The sequence below is a fragment of the Psammomys obesus genome, unplaced genomic scaffold (genome assembly GCF_907164565.1).
Source record: "Psammomys obesus unplaced genomic scaffold, mPsaObe1.curated_primary_1811, whole genome shotgun sequence".
Taxonomy (NCBI): Eukaryota; Metazoa; Chordata; class Mammalia; order Rodentia; family Muridae; genus Psammomys; species Psammomys obesus.
Genome location: NW_026592732.1, coordinates 4,078,935 through 4,099,565, shown reverse-complemented (window position 1 = coordinate 4,099,565; position 20,631 = coordinate 4,078,935). Strand labels below are relative to the sequence as shown.

The 20,631-nt window shown below is 40.4% G+C and overlaps 1 protein-coding gene across 2 annotated transcripts in view; it reads right to left on the bottom strand.

Moving 5' to 3' along the window:
* Positions 1–19,182, bottom strand: part of Pdgfd (platelet derived growth factor D) — a 221,001-nt gene extending 201,819 nt beyond the window's left edge. For both annotated transcript variants that reach the window (XM_055615397.1, XM_055615398.1), the window contains exon 1: positions 18,950–19,182. In XM_055615397.1, coding sequence (XP_055471372.1) covers positions 18,950–19,073 — 124 coding nt within the window. In that variant the 5' untranslated portion in view covers positions 19,074–19,182. The remainder of the gene's footprint in view (positions 1–18,949) is intronic.
* Between the last annotated feature and the right edge of the window lie 1,449 nt (positions 19,183–20,631).

Sequence of the window (20,631 nt, the reverse complement as noted above, 5' to 3'; positions counted from 1 at the left end):
GAAAGAAAGAAAGAAAGAAAGAAAGAAAGAAAGAAAGAAAGAAAGAAGTGTGCCAGAGAAGGTAGAGAGCTGGGTAGTGGAGGAAAAACCAAGAAATGTTAGTGGTCAGCAAAACTGAAGCTCAGATTCCCTGTATAACTTCCCTATGATGAGCAGTGTGATCAATGTCCCACTTTGAACATCTGGTTCTGGAATTGAGGTATAATAAATTTCTGTTGTCTTTAGACACTCAGGAAAACTTTGGAAAGGAGCAAGGTAGGAGTGGATTTCCTTCTGGCTTTCAAATGTTTTTAGATTCATGTTTTACACATAAGAGACTGCTGAAAATCAAACTTTAAACACTATAAGTCTAGCCAGTCATGACATGTCTTTATGCCATGGTTTAGTTGCAAAAAAATGAGATGATCTGGACTAACTCTATCCAACCTTCTAATGAGAACACTTATTTTGTCTAAGGAGTCATCACAAAACAAACAAACAAACAAACAAACAAACAGAAACAGAGGAAAGAAACCACTGCCACTTATCTGGAGATTTAGCCACAACTTCCACTGTTTACATTTTACCCCAAAAGGTGGAAATGGGGAAATCTCCCTTCTTCAATAAGCAACTCCACAGATGTCTAAATGACTTTGTATTGATTGTCCGTTGTTTCTCTTTCATTGTATTTAGTGTTTTACTGACATTTATCTTTACATTCACTTCCTAAGACAAGAGTTTGCTGTTGATGCTGTTTAATCTCTGTGTCCTGAGGTGGGGGTGGTAGGAGCAACTTCCCAAGAATGTATTGCTAGCTAGTGGCAGAGGCAGGCTTTTCATCTTCCCATAATCAGTATTCCATACAGCCTTCATGGGTTAGATTTTCTTTTCAAGTTAATGAATTTCATTAACCTCAACTGGTAGAAATTGAATGTCAGATGATACAATACATGCATTTCTTTAATACATTGCTTTCTGCCATGTGTGCAGTAATGAACCCTCTTATTTAATACCATTGAAAAACTACTGGATTGGCTAATTGAATGCAAGTTGAAATGGGAATTTTTTGCATTTTTATTTCAACTTAAAATACATGTGTGCACCCCTGTCATTGAGTTCTGACTAAGTACAAAGTTCTTTGATTACAGCTCATGCTGACAAATGCTTTACAATAATTCTTACACAAGGTAGATCCATAATTTACTCATGCATTACAATCTCCCTCTCTAGAAAGATGAGAAAAACATGAAGGAAGACAGTGATGAAGCAATGTCTGAATGGCGCCCTATGCTCTTTCAAAATTTATTTTGTTTTCATTTTCCCCTCTTCCTGTAGAATCTTTTCACCGTCCTTCTTACTGAAACCTAATTATTAAAGACTGAGCCATATACCACACAGTTCTCATGTTGAAGTCCTGAGCCCCAAGGTGACTGTAAGTGAAGTCAAAACCTCTGGAGAGGTGACTCAGGTTAGGCGGGTTGATGAGGACAATACTCTCATCTGGAAACTAGAGCAAATGTCCTTACATAAAGGAGCCTCAGAAGCTCCCTCTCTCTGCAGGAGTAAAAAAGCAAATGAGAAAGGCATAGCAAGCATGTGTCCCTGTGCTAGCCAGAAAGAGTGCCTCCCCAGAAACTCCGACTTGCCAGCTCCTCAACCTTGACCTTGGCTGACCTGTGGGAATAAATGGCTGTTGTTGAAGAAGCACAGTCTGTAAGGTTTTGTTGAGGTACCCTAAGCAGACCGCCTCATTGTCTTAGTCTCTTTTGCTTAAAGCAACTCATTACTTAGGTTCAGAAAAACATTGAATTCAATATTTATGGAAACAAAACTCAATTCCCTTCATATTTTGATGCACCACAAAACATTTAACTGAGCTCTGCATCTGTGTAACATACACTTGAGAATAAAGCCGCCATTGCTGTGACAGCACAAAGGTGTGCATCAGGGAATTAACGCGGGAATCTGGCTCTGGCTGTGGACATTAGTCACTGAGGCCAATTTAGGTTTTACAATAATTTAGGTAACCTCAATTTTAAAGAAACAAAGTTGAGGGAGGGGGCTACAGCTGGGATACAAAGTAAATAAACTGTAATCAGTGTATAAAAAATAAAAATAATAATAAAGTAAATGAAACAAAGTCCCTGCTGCATTAATTTGTTAAAGCACTTTTCATTTTGTTTCCATAGTGCTTCCAGCCAAACCTCAACTGACAGGATGAACACAGTAACCCTACACTAAGGAATGTTCTAGATTTGCAGTCTGAGATTTACACAGTGTAGATGTCTCTGTAGAAAAATGAACACCAAATTGTGACTATAAAATTAAATCATAAGGCCTTGTGAGGCCAGTCAAGGGGCCTGAAGTTTAAGATTTATTAGTATCACAGTGAATCTGTCTCTGCCAACCACAGTCCTCTCTCTCTCTCTTGTTCTTGAGCTTCCTGGATTGCACTCTGCTGCCATTCAATCAATCAATCAGCAAATGCTCATTGAATGCCTCCTTTGGCCTACTACTCCAAGAGCCCGAAAACAAGAGACACAATGTCCTCATTACTGTGGGGCATGTTTCAGATGGAAGGCAAAACATGAATTAATGAAATGATTTCAGGTAAAAATAAGTGAGAATGGTACACACTTCATACGGAGGCATATTTTAAAACTGGCTGTTTTTGAACTCACTTTTCTATTGAAAAATAAAAAGAGCCTTTGGAATAAAATGCTCTTAGTAACACAAGGACCCTGCTGTGTCCTGACACACATCAGGCTGTTAAGAGATGCTGAGCTCCTGAGGGCCTTTCTTGCTTAGAAAAAGACTTTCCCATCTAACCTGGCAAGTTTTATGCTGTGGTCCTGCATGCAATGAGGCTTCAAACTGGGCAATTTATTTGAGTTCTCCATAAATACACTAAGTGAATCATACAAGCAATGTGAATTTCTTAGGATATCATTTTATATATGCTTCTCTGGGAAAGAGAATTCAAAGAGATATCGTGAAAGTCAGTTAAAGAAAATTAAGAAACCAGAAAACATTAAACAGAATTTAATGTGATAGACTATTACCATTTGCATAAATTGTAAGATATAATTATATTAAAGACCATGCCAACATAAGCACAGCCACAAGTTTGGCATATGTGTATTACTTAGTAAGAGACATATGAATTTTAGTTCTGTAGTGATCTTTACTAATTGCCTTTAAAGTGGAGCCATATAGTAAGCAGGCATTTGAATATTTTAAAGTCTTAACAGTTTTTATGACATTCGTTTTAAAAATGACACTCAACCAAGGACCATCTATGGATATAACCTAGAACTTCTGCTCGGATGTGGCCCGTGGTAGCTCAGTAACCAAGTAGTTTTCCAAAGTAAGGGGAACACGGACTATTTCTAACAGGATCTCAAGGGCAGGCTGTTTGACCCCACTGAGGTCCTCCCCTATCAGTGGACTTGGAAAGGGGCAGGGAGGAGACCAGGGAGGGAGTGTGGGGTTGGGGAGGGAATGAGGGAGTGGGATACAGCTGGGACACAGAGTTAACAAAATGTAACTAAAAAGAAAAATAAAATTAAAAAAAATGACATGCTACAAATTCTGAGCAGATGTTCACATGACCTTAAACTTTATTTTACACCTGTATGAATGCACAGTGACTTAATGTCCAACAGTTATGTGCTGTCATTTACCTGTGTTGATCACTGATCTCACCATATCCTAGAGGTGAACTACAGACAACCTTGATGTTCTCAGTCTGTCTAACCATATGTACATTGGATATCAGAGGCTGTGGCATTCTATGAGGATAAGTTATCATTTCTCATATCATTATAATCCTTTTGTCCCCCAAAGTACCCATTTTTAATAAAATCACATTGACATCACAAGAAGAGGAAGGTGGCCAGCCCACTGCCTGTGTGTTCAAGGATCTGCCAATCAGCGGTTGTTCAAATGCACTCACTCTTTTGAAAATTAAAATCTCCAACTCATCAAAGTTGCTAAACTGGACCTCAATGAACTTTACACAGACATACTAATTGACTGTGTTAAGAACATAAAGAGTTAATAACTTATTTCAACATATTTTTATCACACCTCAAATTTATTCAATAGTATATAGAACTGAGTTATATATGAGTGGTATATTCCCATTGCTCTTGATTTTGATTTTTGATTTTTTATGTATTTATTTTTTATTTATTAAAATTTATTCACTTTGTATCCTGGCTGTAGCCCTCTCCCTCATCCCCTCCCAATCCCACCTTCACTCCCTCCCATTCCCCTCCTACAGTCCACTGGCAGGGGAGGTCTTCCTGGCCTTCCATCTGACCCTAGTCTATCAAGTCACATCAGGACTGGCTGCACTATCTTTCTATGTGGCCTGGTAAGGCTGCCCCCCATCAGGGGGAGGTGATCAAAGAGCCCGCCATTGAGTTCAGATCAGAGACAAGACCTGTTCCCCTTACTACTGTTCCCCTTACTAGGTAACCCACTTAGACACTGAGCTACCATGGGCTCCATCTGTGCAGGGGTTCTAGGTTATCTCCATGCATGGTCCTTGGTTGGAATATCAGTCTCAGAAAAGACCTCTGGGCCCAGATTTTTTTGGTTCTGTTGCTCTCCTTGTGAAGAACTACATTTGGAAAGTACAAAAGTGTCTTAGATTTACATTCTCAATCAAAAGGAGGAGGCCGACATAAACAAACAGCAAACATAAAAAACAAAATCTAAAGCATATAAAGCCATCTTTATCTACTGCCATCCAGGGGTTAAAATACTATAATGCATCAAAAATTTAAGTCTTAGTAGGTTGGTAATTAGTGTACACTCTGTCTTTTATGATTCTGGAATATATATTCTAAGATAAGAACACACAGTGAATCATAAATACAGTCATAAGAGTAAAATTAAAAGTTACTTTTCAGTTCAAATTTTAATCAGTGTAATAGTTAAGTAATAGCACTCTTAATAAAGGGTAAGATATTTGCCTTTCACCTTCCAAATATTGTGTTCAACAATAGCTTGTCTAATACACTTTATCCAAACCAAGTACTACATTGGAACAGTAGCAGTTAGAGTTTGACAACTGAAAGAGAACCCCGAAAGTGAGTTTCTCACAACAAAAAAACAAACAAAATAAGCAAAACCCAATTTAAAAAACAGGTTACATAAGGCCACATTCATGGCACTACCTTGCCTTGTCTTTGTTCATAAGTGTATTATTTCCTTTCTTCAACCAAAGCATCAACTTTTGCTGAGTCAGGACTGCGCCTTTGGAATTACCACCAGTCTCCATGAGCCCAGGACTCAGCAGACGCCCTGAGGGAATCAGGTTGGCTGATGCTTTTTGCAGCCAGGGTTAGTGAAAAGTGGTATAACACAGAATCAACACCAAAGACTGTTGTTGCTTTTTGAGCTATTCACATATCTCTTACAAACTCTGCTTAAGCTAAATTCCAAGAAGCTCTTCCTTTAGTCCGGACTTGCTCTCTTTAAAAACAACAAATATTTCCCCAACCAATGACCATTCGTGGAGAGAACTGAAAACCCCATGCTCAGATGTAGCCCATAGCCTCAATCTCCAATTGGGTTTCCTAGTAAAGGAAGCAGGGGTTGTCTCTGGCATGAACTCAATGGCTGGCTCTTTGATCACCACACTTTAGGAGGTGCAGCCTTACCAGGCCACGGAGGAAGACAATGCAGCCAGTCCTGATGAGACCTGATAGGCTAGGGTCAAATGAAAAGGGAGGAGGTTCTCCCCTATCAGTGGACTAGGGGAGGGACATAGGGGAGAAAAGGGGGGGGGAAGGATTGGGAAGAGATGAGGGAGAGGGCTGGAGCAGGGATACAAATTGACTAAATTGTAATAAATTATATAATTAAAATGTTTTAAAAATTTTAAATTTTTCATTCTACATTTAGTAAGTTTATCAATTAGTTCTTATTATTACAAAAATCCATACTTTATTTCATGCAGTAATATCTTCCATAGAAGATGGCATGTGAACATGCTTCACCATTGCCATTTCCTTTGACTACATGAAAATGCATAGCTCCCTGTTCTGTGCACTTCTTATACATCTGTCTTCCTTTCTTTTCTTTCTGTACTTAGGATTTTCTGTTTAGAGGTTCCAAAATATCCTAACATGTCCAAAAATTATCTTCTTATCTCTACAGCTTCTCTTATCTGCTTTTGCTCTTCATTTTCTTTTTTGGTCAAGGATACAACTATCCAAACAATTAAGGTAGTAAGCCAACAGTTCAAGGCTTAAACTCCCTCTCTCTCACAGCTTGGTTTTGAGGTTCTGATGAGGCCTAAAATATGACAACAAAATATAATGCTGGTTGGTTCATTTATTAAAATCTTATTGAACTTCTCTTGTATGTCAAACAATGAAGTAGACAGGGGGTTGTTTGACTGTGCTGAGCCAGTCAGCCCAAACGTACAAGCAGATGTTAGCTGTGTAAATAAATATCTATAATCATAGGATTCATGATAGAAACACGATAAGCCGAGGATGTGAGAAGGTTGAGAGTTAGGAAAAGAGATGTAAAGTAGGCACTTCTGTTTAAAATGTTGTAGCTCACCAGTAGAGTAACTGGCAGGTTTGCTCAAAAGCCACCACGATGTGTCTGACACTGAATTCTCCATCGGATGAATAAAAGAATTAAAAAAAAAAAACCAAATATTTTACATTGTTTTTACTAAGTTAGAGTCTTGCCATAAGTACCACTTAGATCATTCATTGTAAGCTTTGGGAAAATCAATCAATCAGGAGTTCAGCAAAGAAGCATAAGCAAAAAACGCAGGCTAATGGGTTATTTCCCGTTTTGGCATAATAGTCAGAATAATGTGAGATTTTCCCAAGAAGATCAGTGAGAAAAATGAAAAGGTATGACCCACAAAAACATAAAAATATTTGTAGGACAGCTGAGTGTTCCATGTTTCCTGAAATGACATGAGATCACATCAGGGGGGTCGGGGACACTCAGCAACACAGAACGGTTTTATGTGTGTAGTCAATGTCCTAAAGCAAAATTATTTTTTTTTAGCCACACAAATGCTGCTCTTACAGATAAGTCATAAGACATTACCATTATCTACAAATATTTTGTTCATATTAACAGGCTCCTCGTGGTGTTTTCAGATCTTCTCATTTCTTTGACTGCTTTTAACAGTCAGGAAGAATGATAAAGAAAGCATGAAACATATGTTAGGGCTTTCTCTGCTCTTGTTTCTCCAAAGAAATTAAAATGAGAACTCTGTTAGTTTTGGCATTATTTCTTTCAACATTTCAAACCCCTCATCTGGGAGAGTCGAGACAGAAAAGAAGTAGTACCTCTCACACCACAACTCATTCAGAGGAGACTACAAGGCCTAGTTCCAGAATGGCTCAGAGGGGCTGTGGAGTGATTTCAAATAATAATGGGTATTGGAAAGGAGAGGGGGTGGGGACACTGAGGATGTTTATGAACAGCACCATGAAGAGAAACAGGAGGATGCCTTGCATTTGCTGTAGCGCAGGGAAAAATGATTTGAGAATGTGTGTTGGCCAAGAAGAGAAAACCAAGAAGAGACAGAGACAGATGAAAAATGAACCCTAGAGACCTAGATTATGGAGTTAATGATATAGAAAAATAGGACCACAGAGGAAAAGGGACCAAGAAAACTACATGCCCAGGTGACCTGAACCAAGCAGCACATATAAGAAACTGTCACCTCCTTGATTCAACAGAACAGCAAAGCTCGACTAACTACTGTTGCTGGTAACATCAGTTGTTAAGCTTCATTCAAGTATATCTGTTCAGAGGAGCAATCCTGTCTATCATTGTACCTTTCCATTTATGATGCAACTGTCATCTATAATTATCAATCTGTTGACCTTTAATTTTTAATAAACCTACTTTATTTGGGGTTATTAAACGCTTTTACCTCCCTTCAAACCCCCCAACACCACCAGGTAGGAGGGAAAGAAAGTTAGTGAGGACAGGGGCCGGAGTTCTCTCTGCTACTTCCTGCTGGGTAGGGTTGTAGGACTCTTTTGGGGCCAATAGAAATATCATTCCTTCAGAAATCCAGAAGTTCAGGTAGCCAGCAAATCAGAAAAACAGGAAATGCAAGAGCAGAAGAAACCAGCAGCAAGCAGTTCTCCTCCAAGCAGTCTGGTCTTCAGCCTCTGCGCTGTCATATTTATACCCCTCTAAGTCCTCAAACTTCAACTAATTCCACCTGGAAAAGAATGCTCTGCACTTAACAGGTGTAGACAAACTAAACTCCCCAACTGGGAGATTTAACAAAAACATGTTTACATATCATAAATCAAAACAGTCACCTATCAGTCTATAACAAAAACTGATATTAAGCCAAATTATCTGATGCTATAAATGAGTTTCTTTTATTTTCTAATTAGAATTAGATTTTGCATGTACCGTTTCCTCATTACAGTTGCAGCCTTTATTAAATAAAACATGTAAAATTTCTGTAAACTGTGACCTGCAGGGTTCCTGTCATATTTGGAGAGTCAGGTTTTATGAATTTTACAAAATTGAATCTCACAAACTTTTAAAAATTTTATAGCTGTCTCTATTCTTTTATGCAATATCTGTAGCTGCTTTCTGCTCTGATTATAGAACCATGATCATTTGACCTGGAAAATCTAAAATATTTACCATCTGGCCCTTATAAAAGTGTTACCAACCCCGGCACCTGATCCAACTCACTAATCATTTTTTTTTTCCAAACTAAAATGTGTCAGTTAAATATGTGCTTTGTGCACACACAAGTTATCAAGTATTCTGAGTCCAACAGGGTCTGACCAACAGAGCCAAGACAACCCCAGTTGACTAGACACATCTATGAGCTACAACCAGACAAGTTCATTTCCAATGGGGGTTTCTAGTAAACACTGGGTTTTTCTGCCTTACCTCCAAATATTCTACAGCTACTTATACCTCCAGATTATAAACCTGGAACAGCTATCAAACACGTAACATTTTCTTGATAGCTCAAGGACGTCATCCTTTTAAAAATTAACAATGGCATGAGCTAATCGTTTCTACTGATAACATGGAGGTAAGCTGGAAATATTTCCACCAAGCTCTATAGCAAGCCTCTGAAACAAAACTAAACTAAAAGTGGATCTACCACATGGCCGAGCTATACCACTACTACTTCTGGGTGCTCATCCACAAGCCTCCATGTCAGTGTGTCACAAAGATATTCATACAGCAGTGCTTATCAGAACTTACAGACATTAGCTAAACTATGGAACCAATCTTGGTGTCTAGTAAGATTTGTCTAGTAACAATCTCTTTGTCTAGTGACACAGAAGACTTGCTCTAGACACAACTGAATGTTCATTCATTTATTTATTTTGACAAATAAATGAATAAAATGAATAAAATTTATTCATTTTATATCCTGATTGTAGCCCCTTCCCTTATCTCCTCTCAATCCCACCCTCCCTCCCTCTTACCCCTATTCCCTTCACCTAGTCCACGGAAAGGGGAAGTTCTCCTCCCCTGCCATGATCGTATCTTATTAAGTCTCATCTGGACTGCCTGGGTCCTCTTCCTCTGTGGCCTGGAAAGGCCATATCACCAGAGGGAATTGATCAAAGAGCAGGCAACTGAGTTCATGACAGAGGTAGCCCTGCTCCCCTTACTCCAGGACCTACATGGAGACTGAGATGCCTATTACACTACATCTGAGTAAGGGGTCTAGGTCCTCTCCATGCATGGTCCTTGGTTTGTATATCAGTCTCTGCGGGGTCCCTTGGTTTCAGATATTTAGCTTTATTGGTATCCTTGTGGAGCTCCTGTCTCCTCCAGGTTCTTCTATCTCCCCAACCCTTCTTCCATAAGACTCCCTGCAATCTGCCCAGAGTTTAGCTGTGAGTCTCTGCATCTGCTTCAATCCCTTGTTGGATGGAGCTTTTCAGAGGACCTCTATGGTAGGCTCCCTCTCTTCCACTGCTTCTGGTGTCTACCCTGTTTGCCATTCTGAATGAGATTTAAGCATCCTTTCTAGAGTCCTCCTTGTTGTTTAGCTTCTTTATGTCTGAAGATTTTAGTATGTTTATCCTATATTATACAGCTAATATTCACATATAAGTGAGTATGTACCATGTGTGTCTTTCTGGTTCTGGGTTACCTCACTCAGGATGTTCTTTTCTAGTTCTGTCCATTTGCCTGCAAATTTCTTGGTTTCCTTGTTTTTAATAGCTGAGCAGTAAATATTCCATTGTGTAAATGTGCCACAATTTCTGTATCTATTCTTCAGCTGAGGGACATCTAGGTTGTTTCCAGATTCTGTCTATTACAAATCAAGTTGCTACGAAGATCTGTAAACAATAAAGTCATTTGCAGAAATATGAGTTCAAGCAGAATTAATCATTTTAAGCAAGTGAAGTTGGGATGAGATGGATAAACACTGTTTATTTCATGTGTAGTTCCTAGATTTTATATAGAGTCATAAAATCATGAATGTATACATGACCTGAAAGTAGAAATGAAACTGTCTGGGGAAACAAAGGGACTAATGAGAAGGAGAGGAGAGACAAATGGAAAGTTCTGAATATGATGTGCTCAGTGTTTTAATATATAGTCATATGAAAACACCGTCATGTAATACAGTATGGTGTGTTGAAAATACATACTATGAAAATTTTAAAGCAACAACAAAAAACCTAAGACAGATGTTTGTGTAGTTTTCATTGAAAACTTTCTATGCCTGGAAACATGAATGGAGGGAAATCCCTAGGTCTCAGTAATCAATTCCCAGGGTGTGAGGACCTCAAGCCAAGACAGTGCTCCACTCTGTTCTACTCATATGTTAATATTCTGTGTGTAGATTTGGAAGTCATCTAAGCAAGCAGGATTGGGTGATTAAAGCCAAGCGGTCCTTTAGTGTCTAGAAGAACCTTATAGACTTGTTTATACATACTGTTACCCTCACTTAGCTTTTAAGTAAATTTGTCGCCTATTTATTCATTCATTTGGTTGCTTTTCCCACAACCCAGGATGCTTTAGTGGCTTTTAATAAAAGTAGGCGGTTGCTGTGCTTATTAAATGTTCTGGTGAAATGCAGAATGGGTGAAGAGTTGTCAGTTCCTGCTCACAATCACACTCAATGATTGCATCCATGATCAGCCATGGCACAGCTCAAGTGTAAAATTCCACAAATCCCAATGTACACAAGCTGATTGCTACAGTTATTAACAAAATGCCACATGCTTAAGAACTGCCAAGTAGATTTTAGGTGCTCTTAAAACTGTATGAGATGATACACATACCAATGAGTTTGCTTTAGCCATTCCACAATAAACACATATTTCAAAACATGTTGTGCACAAGATGTAAATTTCTACTGATTAAAAATAAATACATAATAAAATTTTAAAAATAATTATTATAAAATATAAAGCTTCAAATTATAGTTGACCCAGCGCTACACACATCCAAAACTATCTTCATGCACCCATTCTACAAGACAGTCCTGAGGTAAAAATCTTTTTTTGTTTTATTAATTTATAATAGTTTATTCACTTTGTATCCCAGCTGTGGCCTCCTCTCTCATTTCCTCTCAAAAGCTCCCTTTCTCCCTCCCTCTTCTATTATGCCCCTCCCCCAGTCCACTGATAGGGGAGGTCTTCCTCCCCTTCCATCTGACCCTAACCCATCAGGTCTCATCAGAACTGGCTGTAATATCTTCCTCTGTGGCCTAGTAAGGCTGCACCCCTCAGGGGAGGTGATCAAAGAGCTGGGAATCCACTTGGAGACTGAGTCTATGGGCTACATCAGAATAGGGGTTTTAGGTCCTCTCCATTCATGGTCCTTGGTAAAAATCTTAAAATCTGAGTAAATGTCACTCCTCATGCTGAAAGGTAGCTCACAAGCCTCTGATATGCTGCCTCTGCCAATTTCCCACCTGTCAATATGAAAATGAATAAATCATAAACCCCACAAATCACAAGACAGAATACAACTAAAGAAAATATATAAATGTCAGTAGAGCAGGCTGTAGATAGGCAAAAAGACATATTGTGGTATCTATCATCAATGCTTGTATTGTAACAAAACAAAGTATGTTTTCTCCTTGTTTTGGAGAAAGCCCTCATAAGAACATACTGATTCTTTTGTATGAACTGTAAACCTAGCCTTTATTTATGACATATATTTATTTGGTCCTGGAGTACTGTATGGGGAGAAAGAACATTTCTTCCTACTATGTCTGTTTCAGATGTTTTTTTTTTTTAATTTTTGTATGATCCCTTTTTGCTTTTGCTAAAACTGTCTTTCCCAGAAAACTTATTGTAAAGGTGTTTGCTTTCAAATTGCATTTAATTCTGAAATGCAGATATATGAAATAACTTAGTGCTGTGAAACCCTATCCAAGTTCTACTGACCATCCACATTCCTTTCCTAGACCACAGAAAAAGTTAAGGATACAATAATTTCTGTGTCAAATGACAGAGAAATTTCTGGATTTAGCAGAACATAAGGAACAGCAGGTGGCTTTGGGAAGCAGTATATGAAGACTGAACTAAGAAAACTACTCATGGCTTCCCTTATCATCCTGAACATGAACTAACACAATCTGTGCACATGTTATACAGGCAATGGTTGTACAAGGAGACTGGTCCCATCACACTCTTGGCTTGGCTCACACCTCAAGACACAATTTTTCTACATTCAACATTGAGACACCACGATTCTCAATTAAAACTTCCTTATTCTCTCTCTTTATCCCTCCCTCCCTCCCTTTCTTCCTTCCTCCCTCCCTCCCTCCTTCCCTTCCTTCCTTCCTTCCTTCCTTCCTTCCTTCCTTCCTTCCTTCCTTCCTTCCTTCCTTCCTGCCACACCATACAGCACATTGACCCTTTCACACTGTAACTGTGAGGGGTTACTCTTCTCAAGTACAAATCTTACACAGAACTCAAACCCACCATATAAAACAGGACAACAGGGACGTACATGGTCCTATCTGCTGACAAGGGGATGGAAACCTGGAGGGTATTCAGCAGCCTTAACATCTGCCCCATGATTGCTAAGACATGTCTGGAATGGCACTGCCTAGAAAGAACCAGGAAGTCAGTTGGAACTATTCATTTCTAGTCTCAAGCTTGGCTCCAGTAGAGCAGGGACTATGCATGTGTCACTTATGTTGTGCTATAGAACAGTACATCAGCACCAGATACAGCAGTTATCAAGGAAGCAAAACCATCATTTAATAAATAGCTGTTGCAGTAGAGCTCAGTAAAGGAGCCATGATAAGCACAAAGATGTCACATTCATCTTTGGAAGACAGTTGAGTTCAAGTAAAGAATTGTTTGAAAAGAGGCAATTGAATGAGTCCTAATTTACACCAACTCATTTCTACCTAAAACTTTCTAAGTCATTGCAGGAGATGAATATTAAGGTTTCCAAGAGTTACAAGCGTTGTACATCTGGTTCACAACATGTTCCCATGCGAAGGTGTCCGTACACTTCTCTGAAATACCAACCAGATCGTTTCAACAAGGAAAATCCAAGAGTCCCTGAAGGAACCACATTTGCATGTGACTCAGCTCTCAAGGAGGAAGACCAAAAACATTCATATCCCTCCAGACATTCAGAATGACAATGTCAGGATTCAGAGACCACAAGTCCTGAGTCCTACCTGTCAACACGCCTAGGCCATTTGCTGGCTAAAAGAGAGGGTGACTCTGTGGGTTTTCCTTGATGTTTGGCCGCTAAAGCAATGTGTTTTCACTTTAGGTCACCAAAAAGGAAAAACAAAATCCTCCAGACAAAAATCACTATCAGTCAGTGCAGCTCAAGGCTAGCTCAGTGCACACTCCACTGTACGGCGCCCAGCTACCAATCACCATGGAGCGGGAACAGACACTTACGTTGCCCTAAATTCCACGCTCCCGTCTGAAAGTGGTTTCATGAGATTTCCACAGTAGCAGAACAAAGAAGGTCATGAATAAAGATACTTTTAAAACATAGCATGGGAGAAATAAAGCAGATGGGCAGAACAAAGCAGAAAAACCTCTTCCATAGGCCTCCAATGCGACCTGATGACACTCAGCCTTTTGACTGGTGGTGTCGGTGTTTGTTTGTAAATTCTAAATGACTTGACTAATGTTTTCAAAGGTGTTAGATGAGGTACTAAGCAAGACAAGAAATGGTTACTCACAAGGCTAAGGACCTCTCAGGCTCGGGACTTGCAACATTCCAATCTCTCCACAATCATTAGATTTCTAATCAGTTTATCAGCCTCGTGGAAAGTTCAGTTGGTAGGTTGTAGCCATTTTTTTTTATTATTTTTTATTTTTTAGTAACTTTTCGTTCATATCATCATGTATGTGTGAGTGTCTGTGTGTGCATTGTTATTGTTTCGGCTGTTGTTTGTGCTGATTCATGTGAATTCTGTCATATATGCCACCACACGCATGTGGAGGTCATGGTACAACCGTGGCATTTGTTTCTTACATGGCACAACCTTGGTCCTTGTATTCCACTTTGAAATAAAGACAGAATCGAGCAATCACGACCCCCTCCTTCAGGTGCCAGGATTGCTCTTCATAAATGTCTAGAGACTCCTCACGTTGCCTCCTGATTCCCTGTGGGAGTTCTGGAGAGCAGATCTGTCACTGCATCAGCTTTAAGCTGGTTCCAAGGACACCAACTTGAGTCTCTTTACTCACTGAAGCTCCCTAGCCCTACATCCGCCTTTGAAAAGAATTGTCATTAAGTACTTCCAGCTATGCAGTTACAAAGCCAAAGTCATACTGTGTTTAAAACACATAAAACACTCCACAAGGAGAGCAACAGAACCAGAAAATTTGGACACAGGGGTCTTCCCAGAGACTCATACTCCAACCAAGTACCATGCATGGAGATAACCTAGAACCCCTGTACAGATGTAGCCCATGGAAGTTTAGTGTCCAAGTGGGTTCCATAGTAATGGGAAGAGGGACTGCCTCTGACATAATCTGATTGGCTTGCTCTTTGATCAGCTCCCCCTGAGGGGGGAGCAGCATTACCAGGCCACAGAAGATGACAATGCAGCCATTCTTGATGAGATTTGATAGACTAAGATCAGAAGGAAGGAGAGGAAGACCTCCCCTATCAGTGGACTTGGGGAGGGGCATGCGTGAAGAAGGAGGAGGGAGGGTAGGTTTGAGGGAGAGGTGGGAGGGGCTTATGGAGGGATACAAAGTGAATAAAGTGTAATTAATAAAAAAATTGCAATCAGAAAATAAATAAACAAACAAACAAACAAACATTCAACAGAGGTTAAAAAAAACACATATATGTATCATAAAGTTTGAAGCTTCAATACTCTTAGAACTGAACAGAAAATATAAAAACAACTGAATGCAAGATTTAGGCACCCTTGTGGCCCTTAGCTGTCAGACACTTTCATGAGATGGCTTATGTTTTCCTGGTTTGTTGCCATCTCTTTTCATTGCTGATCTCTGTCATCTGTATGCCCCTAGAAAGCTTAAGACTTAAGCTTGCTGCTTTAGAAAATCCTGTAGATCTCACCCTAGCTAATGGTGAAGTCGGAGACAATTCAATTACTGGCATATTAGCCAAAAGGAACAATCTAAAATTGTTGCTTACCAGCAACATTTATACTTGGAGAGGGATTTGTATTCTTGCATCTCTAGGCAGAAAGTGCTGTCTAGTTAGATTTTAGAATAATTAATAATGTCATTTAACTGTGGCTATTTTTCTTCCTGGTATCAGTCTGAACATCACCCATTGTAAGAAGCTGTTATTCTGAAAGTGTCAACTGTATAGACACTACAATAAAGTGTGGCTCTTAAATTAGCATCGGGACTAGGTTTAGAGATAGGATTAATGTAACTCAATTTGAGCAAGAACAACAATTAATAATACATTATAAGGAAATATAAACAGTGACTTAAATGTTTAAATATATTGTAATGTATTCTTCCATAGCTATAAAATCTCACTTGAATCAAATTTTTTGCTTTCCTCTGATGGCCATCTTTAGTTCTCTGAATGGAAGGATCTAGAGTTCTTGTTTCACAGCAGGGCAGTATTGTGAAAGGACATTCTAGAAGACCAATCACCTTATAACAAGAGCCTACCATTTATAAACCTAAGATCTTTATATCATTTCTTAACTTCCCCCATTATCTGTGTTATTAGATATGGCTGATCAAACCCAAACTGATTGCATCAATCAGAAAATAACAATAAAAATATTCATCTCACAGGGCACCTGCCCTTATCTCTTGTAGTTCCTTTTGTGAGCCCGAAACTGGGCAGCAACTAACAGAACTGTGAAGAGCAAGCACATGGCATTCAAGTGTGAGTGTAGCCTTACCTTCAGATAAGGGCTTCCACACACCTGCCCATACCACTCGGGCTTTTCAGTGACTATTGCCCACATCCGTAAATAATGCTGATTAGATTTTGTTTTCTGTGTTTCCCCTGAGCATATTTCTCCTGCACATCCTCCCCGGACTCCTAAGCTGTTTTCGTCTGAGAGTCAAAATTGCAAAATGCCATCTTCATTAATGACCTATGAAGGAAAGTGTGGAAGCATACTAAAGATGTGAATAAGTGAGAAATTGATATAATAAGTTTAACTTTCTTCCTGATCTGGATTAAGAACTTCAGTGATGTTACCAAAGATACCAAGTCAGTCCTTGCAGATTATCGGAAACCATTTCTATCAGACACCTGCCCTCCCCTTATGGTTCCTTTAGTGAGGCCGACATTGAGCTGGAAAGAATGTACAGAGGCTATCTCAACAAAACTCTCTGGCTGCCACTCAGCCAGTTGTTTTCCATTATTCCCAAGATCCCTTCAAAGATCATTTTTAGAGTTTTTTTCTTTCAACCATCCTCCTGCCCTCTGTTTTTTTTTTTTTTAACATTACAGATATACTAAATTATATGTTCACAGGTAATGAAAATACATTATTTGGAAAAACATTCTACTGTAATACCCAGTCTTTCAACTTTCAGCCCTTACAATTCATCCTTACCCCTTTGAGCTATCTTTATCCAGAAACTAAAATCCCATTACGAGTGTTGCTATTTTCTTCTATAAATATGACTGGATTTTCACTACTTCCTAATCCTTTTCTTAAAGTAAGATTGGTAAAGAGAAAAATATTCAGTAATATTATGTGTGTGTGTGTGTGTGTGTGTGTGTGTGTGTGTATACACTTGGAATAACTGTGAAATAGCTTTAGTGAACATGTGAAGAAATCTGGAGATGTCATCAGTATTTTGAAAAGTTTCCATGTAAACTAGATAGATACACAGAGTTTCCAATAAAGAAAATTAAAATCAGAGTGTGTTCTTCAACAAAAAGGGGGAGGGGGCATGAAAACCCTCCAAGCAGTCTGTCTGGATTTGGGTCAGATTCTTGGGTTAATAAGCAAAGGCTGCATGCTTTTCATTTTCTGTTCTTGACTTTTTGTAACCAATACTTGGGAGGGTTACAAAATTATAGCTATGAAGTCATGCATCAACATGGCATTTAACTCTACGAAGCCTAAAAGGCAAATAAAGGATAATTACTAGCACAGCTGAAAAGTCAAAGAAGATCTGTCCATACTGGAGACACTGTCCAGCAAAACGAGCTTCCAAATGCACTGACACTCAACCACATTTGCTTTAAAGTTGAGGGCAAACTCTTCCTTGCTTTAATAATGAGGGAGGTCCTCAAAAATAGACTAGTGTTATATTTTACACAAAACACTGCTATCCAGTAGAGAATTGAGTTCCTGGGCCACACACCTAACATTTCAGAAAACTTGGAGAGACTGCCAATCATTCTACCTGTTATCAGAAAGCATAGCAAAGTGTTTTTTTTTTTTTTTCACTCAAATTTTAAGATCTTTTTAAGAAGTCTGAATTCAGTTCATATAAAAAAAGACTCTGATGAGCTGATGAGCGACTAAGGCGGCTCCTATAAATTTTCAAGATTGTCAAATGTTGCCAACTCAGGTGCTGAAGCCACCAAGAATACTTGGTGATGACCTCATACTGTGGGTGAGGTCGTGGTGTGGGGGAAAGTGGTGGCTCTGGGTACTTTAAGCAAGTAAAAGAGAATGAGATTCATGTAGGAAAACAAAAGCCAAAAAGGCCTGGGCCATTAAGCCTCAGGAGAAAAACAAACTCAATTTGGAGTCTCTGGGAACCACTGACCCACGTGTCTTCCACAGGACAGGAAAACAAGCACGCCTGCTCAGGACTTTTCTTAGGACAGCCATTTCAGGAGCTTGGAAAACTTCAGCACAAAGGAATCCAACAAAAGAAGCCAGGTCCCCTGCAGTACAAGGAAATTCCAGAAGCCCTGCCTCCCAGACTCTGGAGTTCCTGAGCTTTTCTTAACTCTGAGGAAAGTCACTTGAGGAACTTGAAGGGCAACACCGGCCTCTGTAAGTAAGTGGCACATACATTGGCAATCTGCTGCAGAAATAACCACAATGCTGAAATGTGTCATTCCTCCTCTCCTAAGCACGATAAGCAAATCCGAATTATGTCATCTAGTAAAGACCACTGGACTCCACCACCTACCACAATGCTTGGTCTATACTAGAGTCAGGTTAGTCTGACCCAGGTGAGCACGCCAGGCAGCTTTCAAACCCTGGAAGGAGGCACCCTTATCCTGGTATCAACCCAGGACACACCTCCATGGCTTCTAATGTGCAGGGAAGAAAACTGCTTGACCCGTCCTACTGTCCTACTGGCCGCCTCCCACCCCTTGGCCCCCAGGACACTTCACCCACTCTCTTCTTTCTCTGGAAGGAGGGGCTGTATGAGCTGGGGGCCAGGCAGGAGAATCCCTCCCTCCAGAAGAACAGTGCCTTCCTCCTGAGTTCTTTCGAAAAATTCCAAACCGGAGTTGCTGGGGGCGGGGTGAATAGCCCAAAGGACCCTGACAATAGAAAATGTGACCTTTTCAATGAAGAACACAAATCAAATGAGTCCCTTACCTTCTCTCCTGAGGTTGGCATTGCGCAAAGCTTTGATGGATGAGCTCTGCGGAGTCGCAGAAGTGTCCCGGTAGCTGCAAAAGTTCGCGCACACGAGAATGGAGATGAAGACAAGCCGGTGCATTTGGGATCAGCGACCTAGGGACAGCGTCGCTCCAAAACTAACTAACTAAATAAATAGATGAAGCCCACCGGGTTGAGCCGGTGGAGCGCTGCTGCCGCCGCCGCGCTGCCCCACGCCTTCACCGCCTGCGCTGGTGAGCGCTGCCCGGGCCGCCCAGCTACTGGCCAAGCTCTCCCCAAACTTCCTGCATGCTGAACTTTCCAAGCGCGTGTGGGTGCCGCACTTCCTTGTGGCGCTGACTTGATCAATAGGGACTGGACAAACAACAGGTTGACGTGGGCTCGCCCCCCTCCGGTGGCCGGCTGCCGCAGCGCAGGCTGCAGGGGGCGGGCGGAGCTGCGTCTGCCCCTCCTGGGGAAAGGAGGCTGTGGTTTTGCTAGGCAGTGGGACTGGGAGCAGGGATCACAAAATCCTGGCTTTTGCAGTCCCAGCCAAAGCTGGGCATGCCCAGTTTGAAGATGGGCCGGCCAGAACCTTCCCATCTCCGAGGGTCTTGTAGAAACTGATCAGGAGCAGGGCACAAAGTGGTCAGAAGGAGCGAAGGGAGGATAGAACTCCTCTAGAGGTGAGTGGAAGCCCCATCAGTCTACTGAGCAGAGACCTCACCCTACTCTCAATGGAAAATGCAATCACTAAGAAGCCCATGCTGAGCTTGCCTTGAGGTCCCAGTCAGCAAGATGTGAGCTGATTCACAGGTGGTTAGAGTGATAAACACAGTTAGTCACCATTTCTATAACACGCATATGTATTTGCGACCTTTCCTACAGTAAGTGCAGTAGCCGACACAGTCACGTTAAGTGAAACATCGAGATTCAGGGAGAGAAGCAGGAACTGTTTGCATACCTCAAGGCGGAGGCAGAAAAGACTGCAGGCAATTGAAGGCCAGCCTGCTCACATAACCCTTTTCCAGGTCGGCTAGGGCTGAAGGGTGGGACTCTGTCTCAAACAACAGGAAATGAATGAATACATAAACATGTATTCATGTAGTGGTAGGTGCCTGCAATCTCAGTGCTTTCCAGGTAAAGGCGAGAGGATCAGGAGTTCAAGGCCGTCAAGCTGTACAGTGAAGGCCAGCCTGGGTTATGCAGAGACCGCGTGTAATAAAACCAAACAAAATCCTGTGATTATTGCATGTTTTCTAGATTTATATGTGTGCATAAGAAACAAGAAATTAAGGGGCACATTTGGGTAGAGGTCAAGAACCAGAAGGAGGAAGCACTGGACCTTTGAACTTCCATGTCTTTAGGTACAAAATACAAGTCACAATTCTTAGCTTGTGTGACTGTGATAAGAATTATATGAAATAATTTTTGGACTGTGATTTTTTTTTTTTTTTTTTTTTTTTGTAGATGAGTCTAAATCCAAGCATACATTTTTTCCCTCAACTATTCACCAACAACATTTAATAAACAGAAGTTCAAACCTCTTTTAGGCCTTCCAGCTCCTGGAAGTCTAGGGTAGAGGACATACAGAATAGCCATTCCTCAGACGTGGCTGAGAAAGGGGGAGGTTTATGAAAGTACAGACTTTTCAAGTCACACTACCATCTGATACCAAA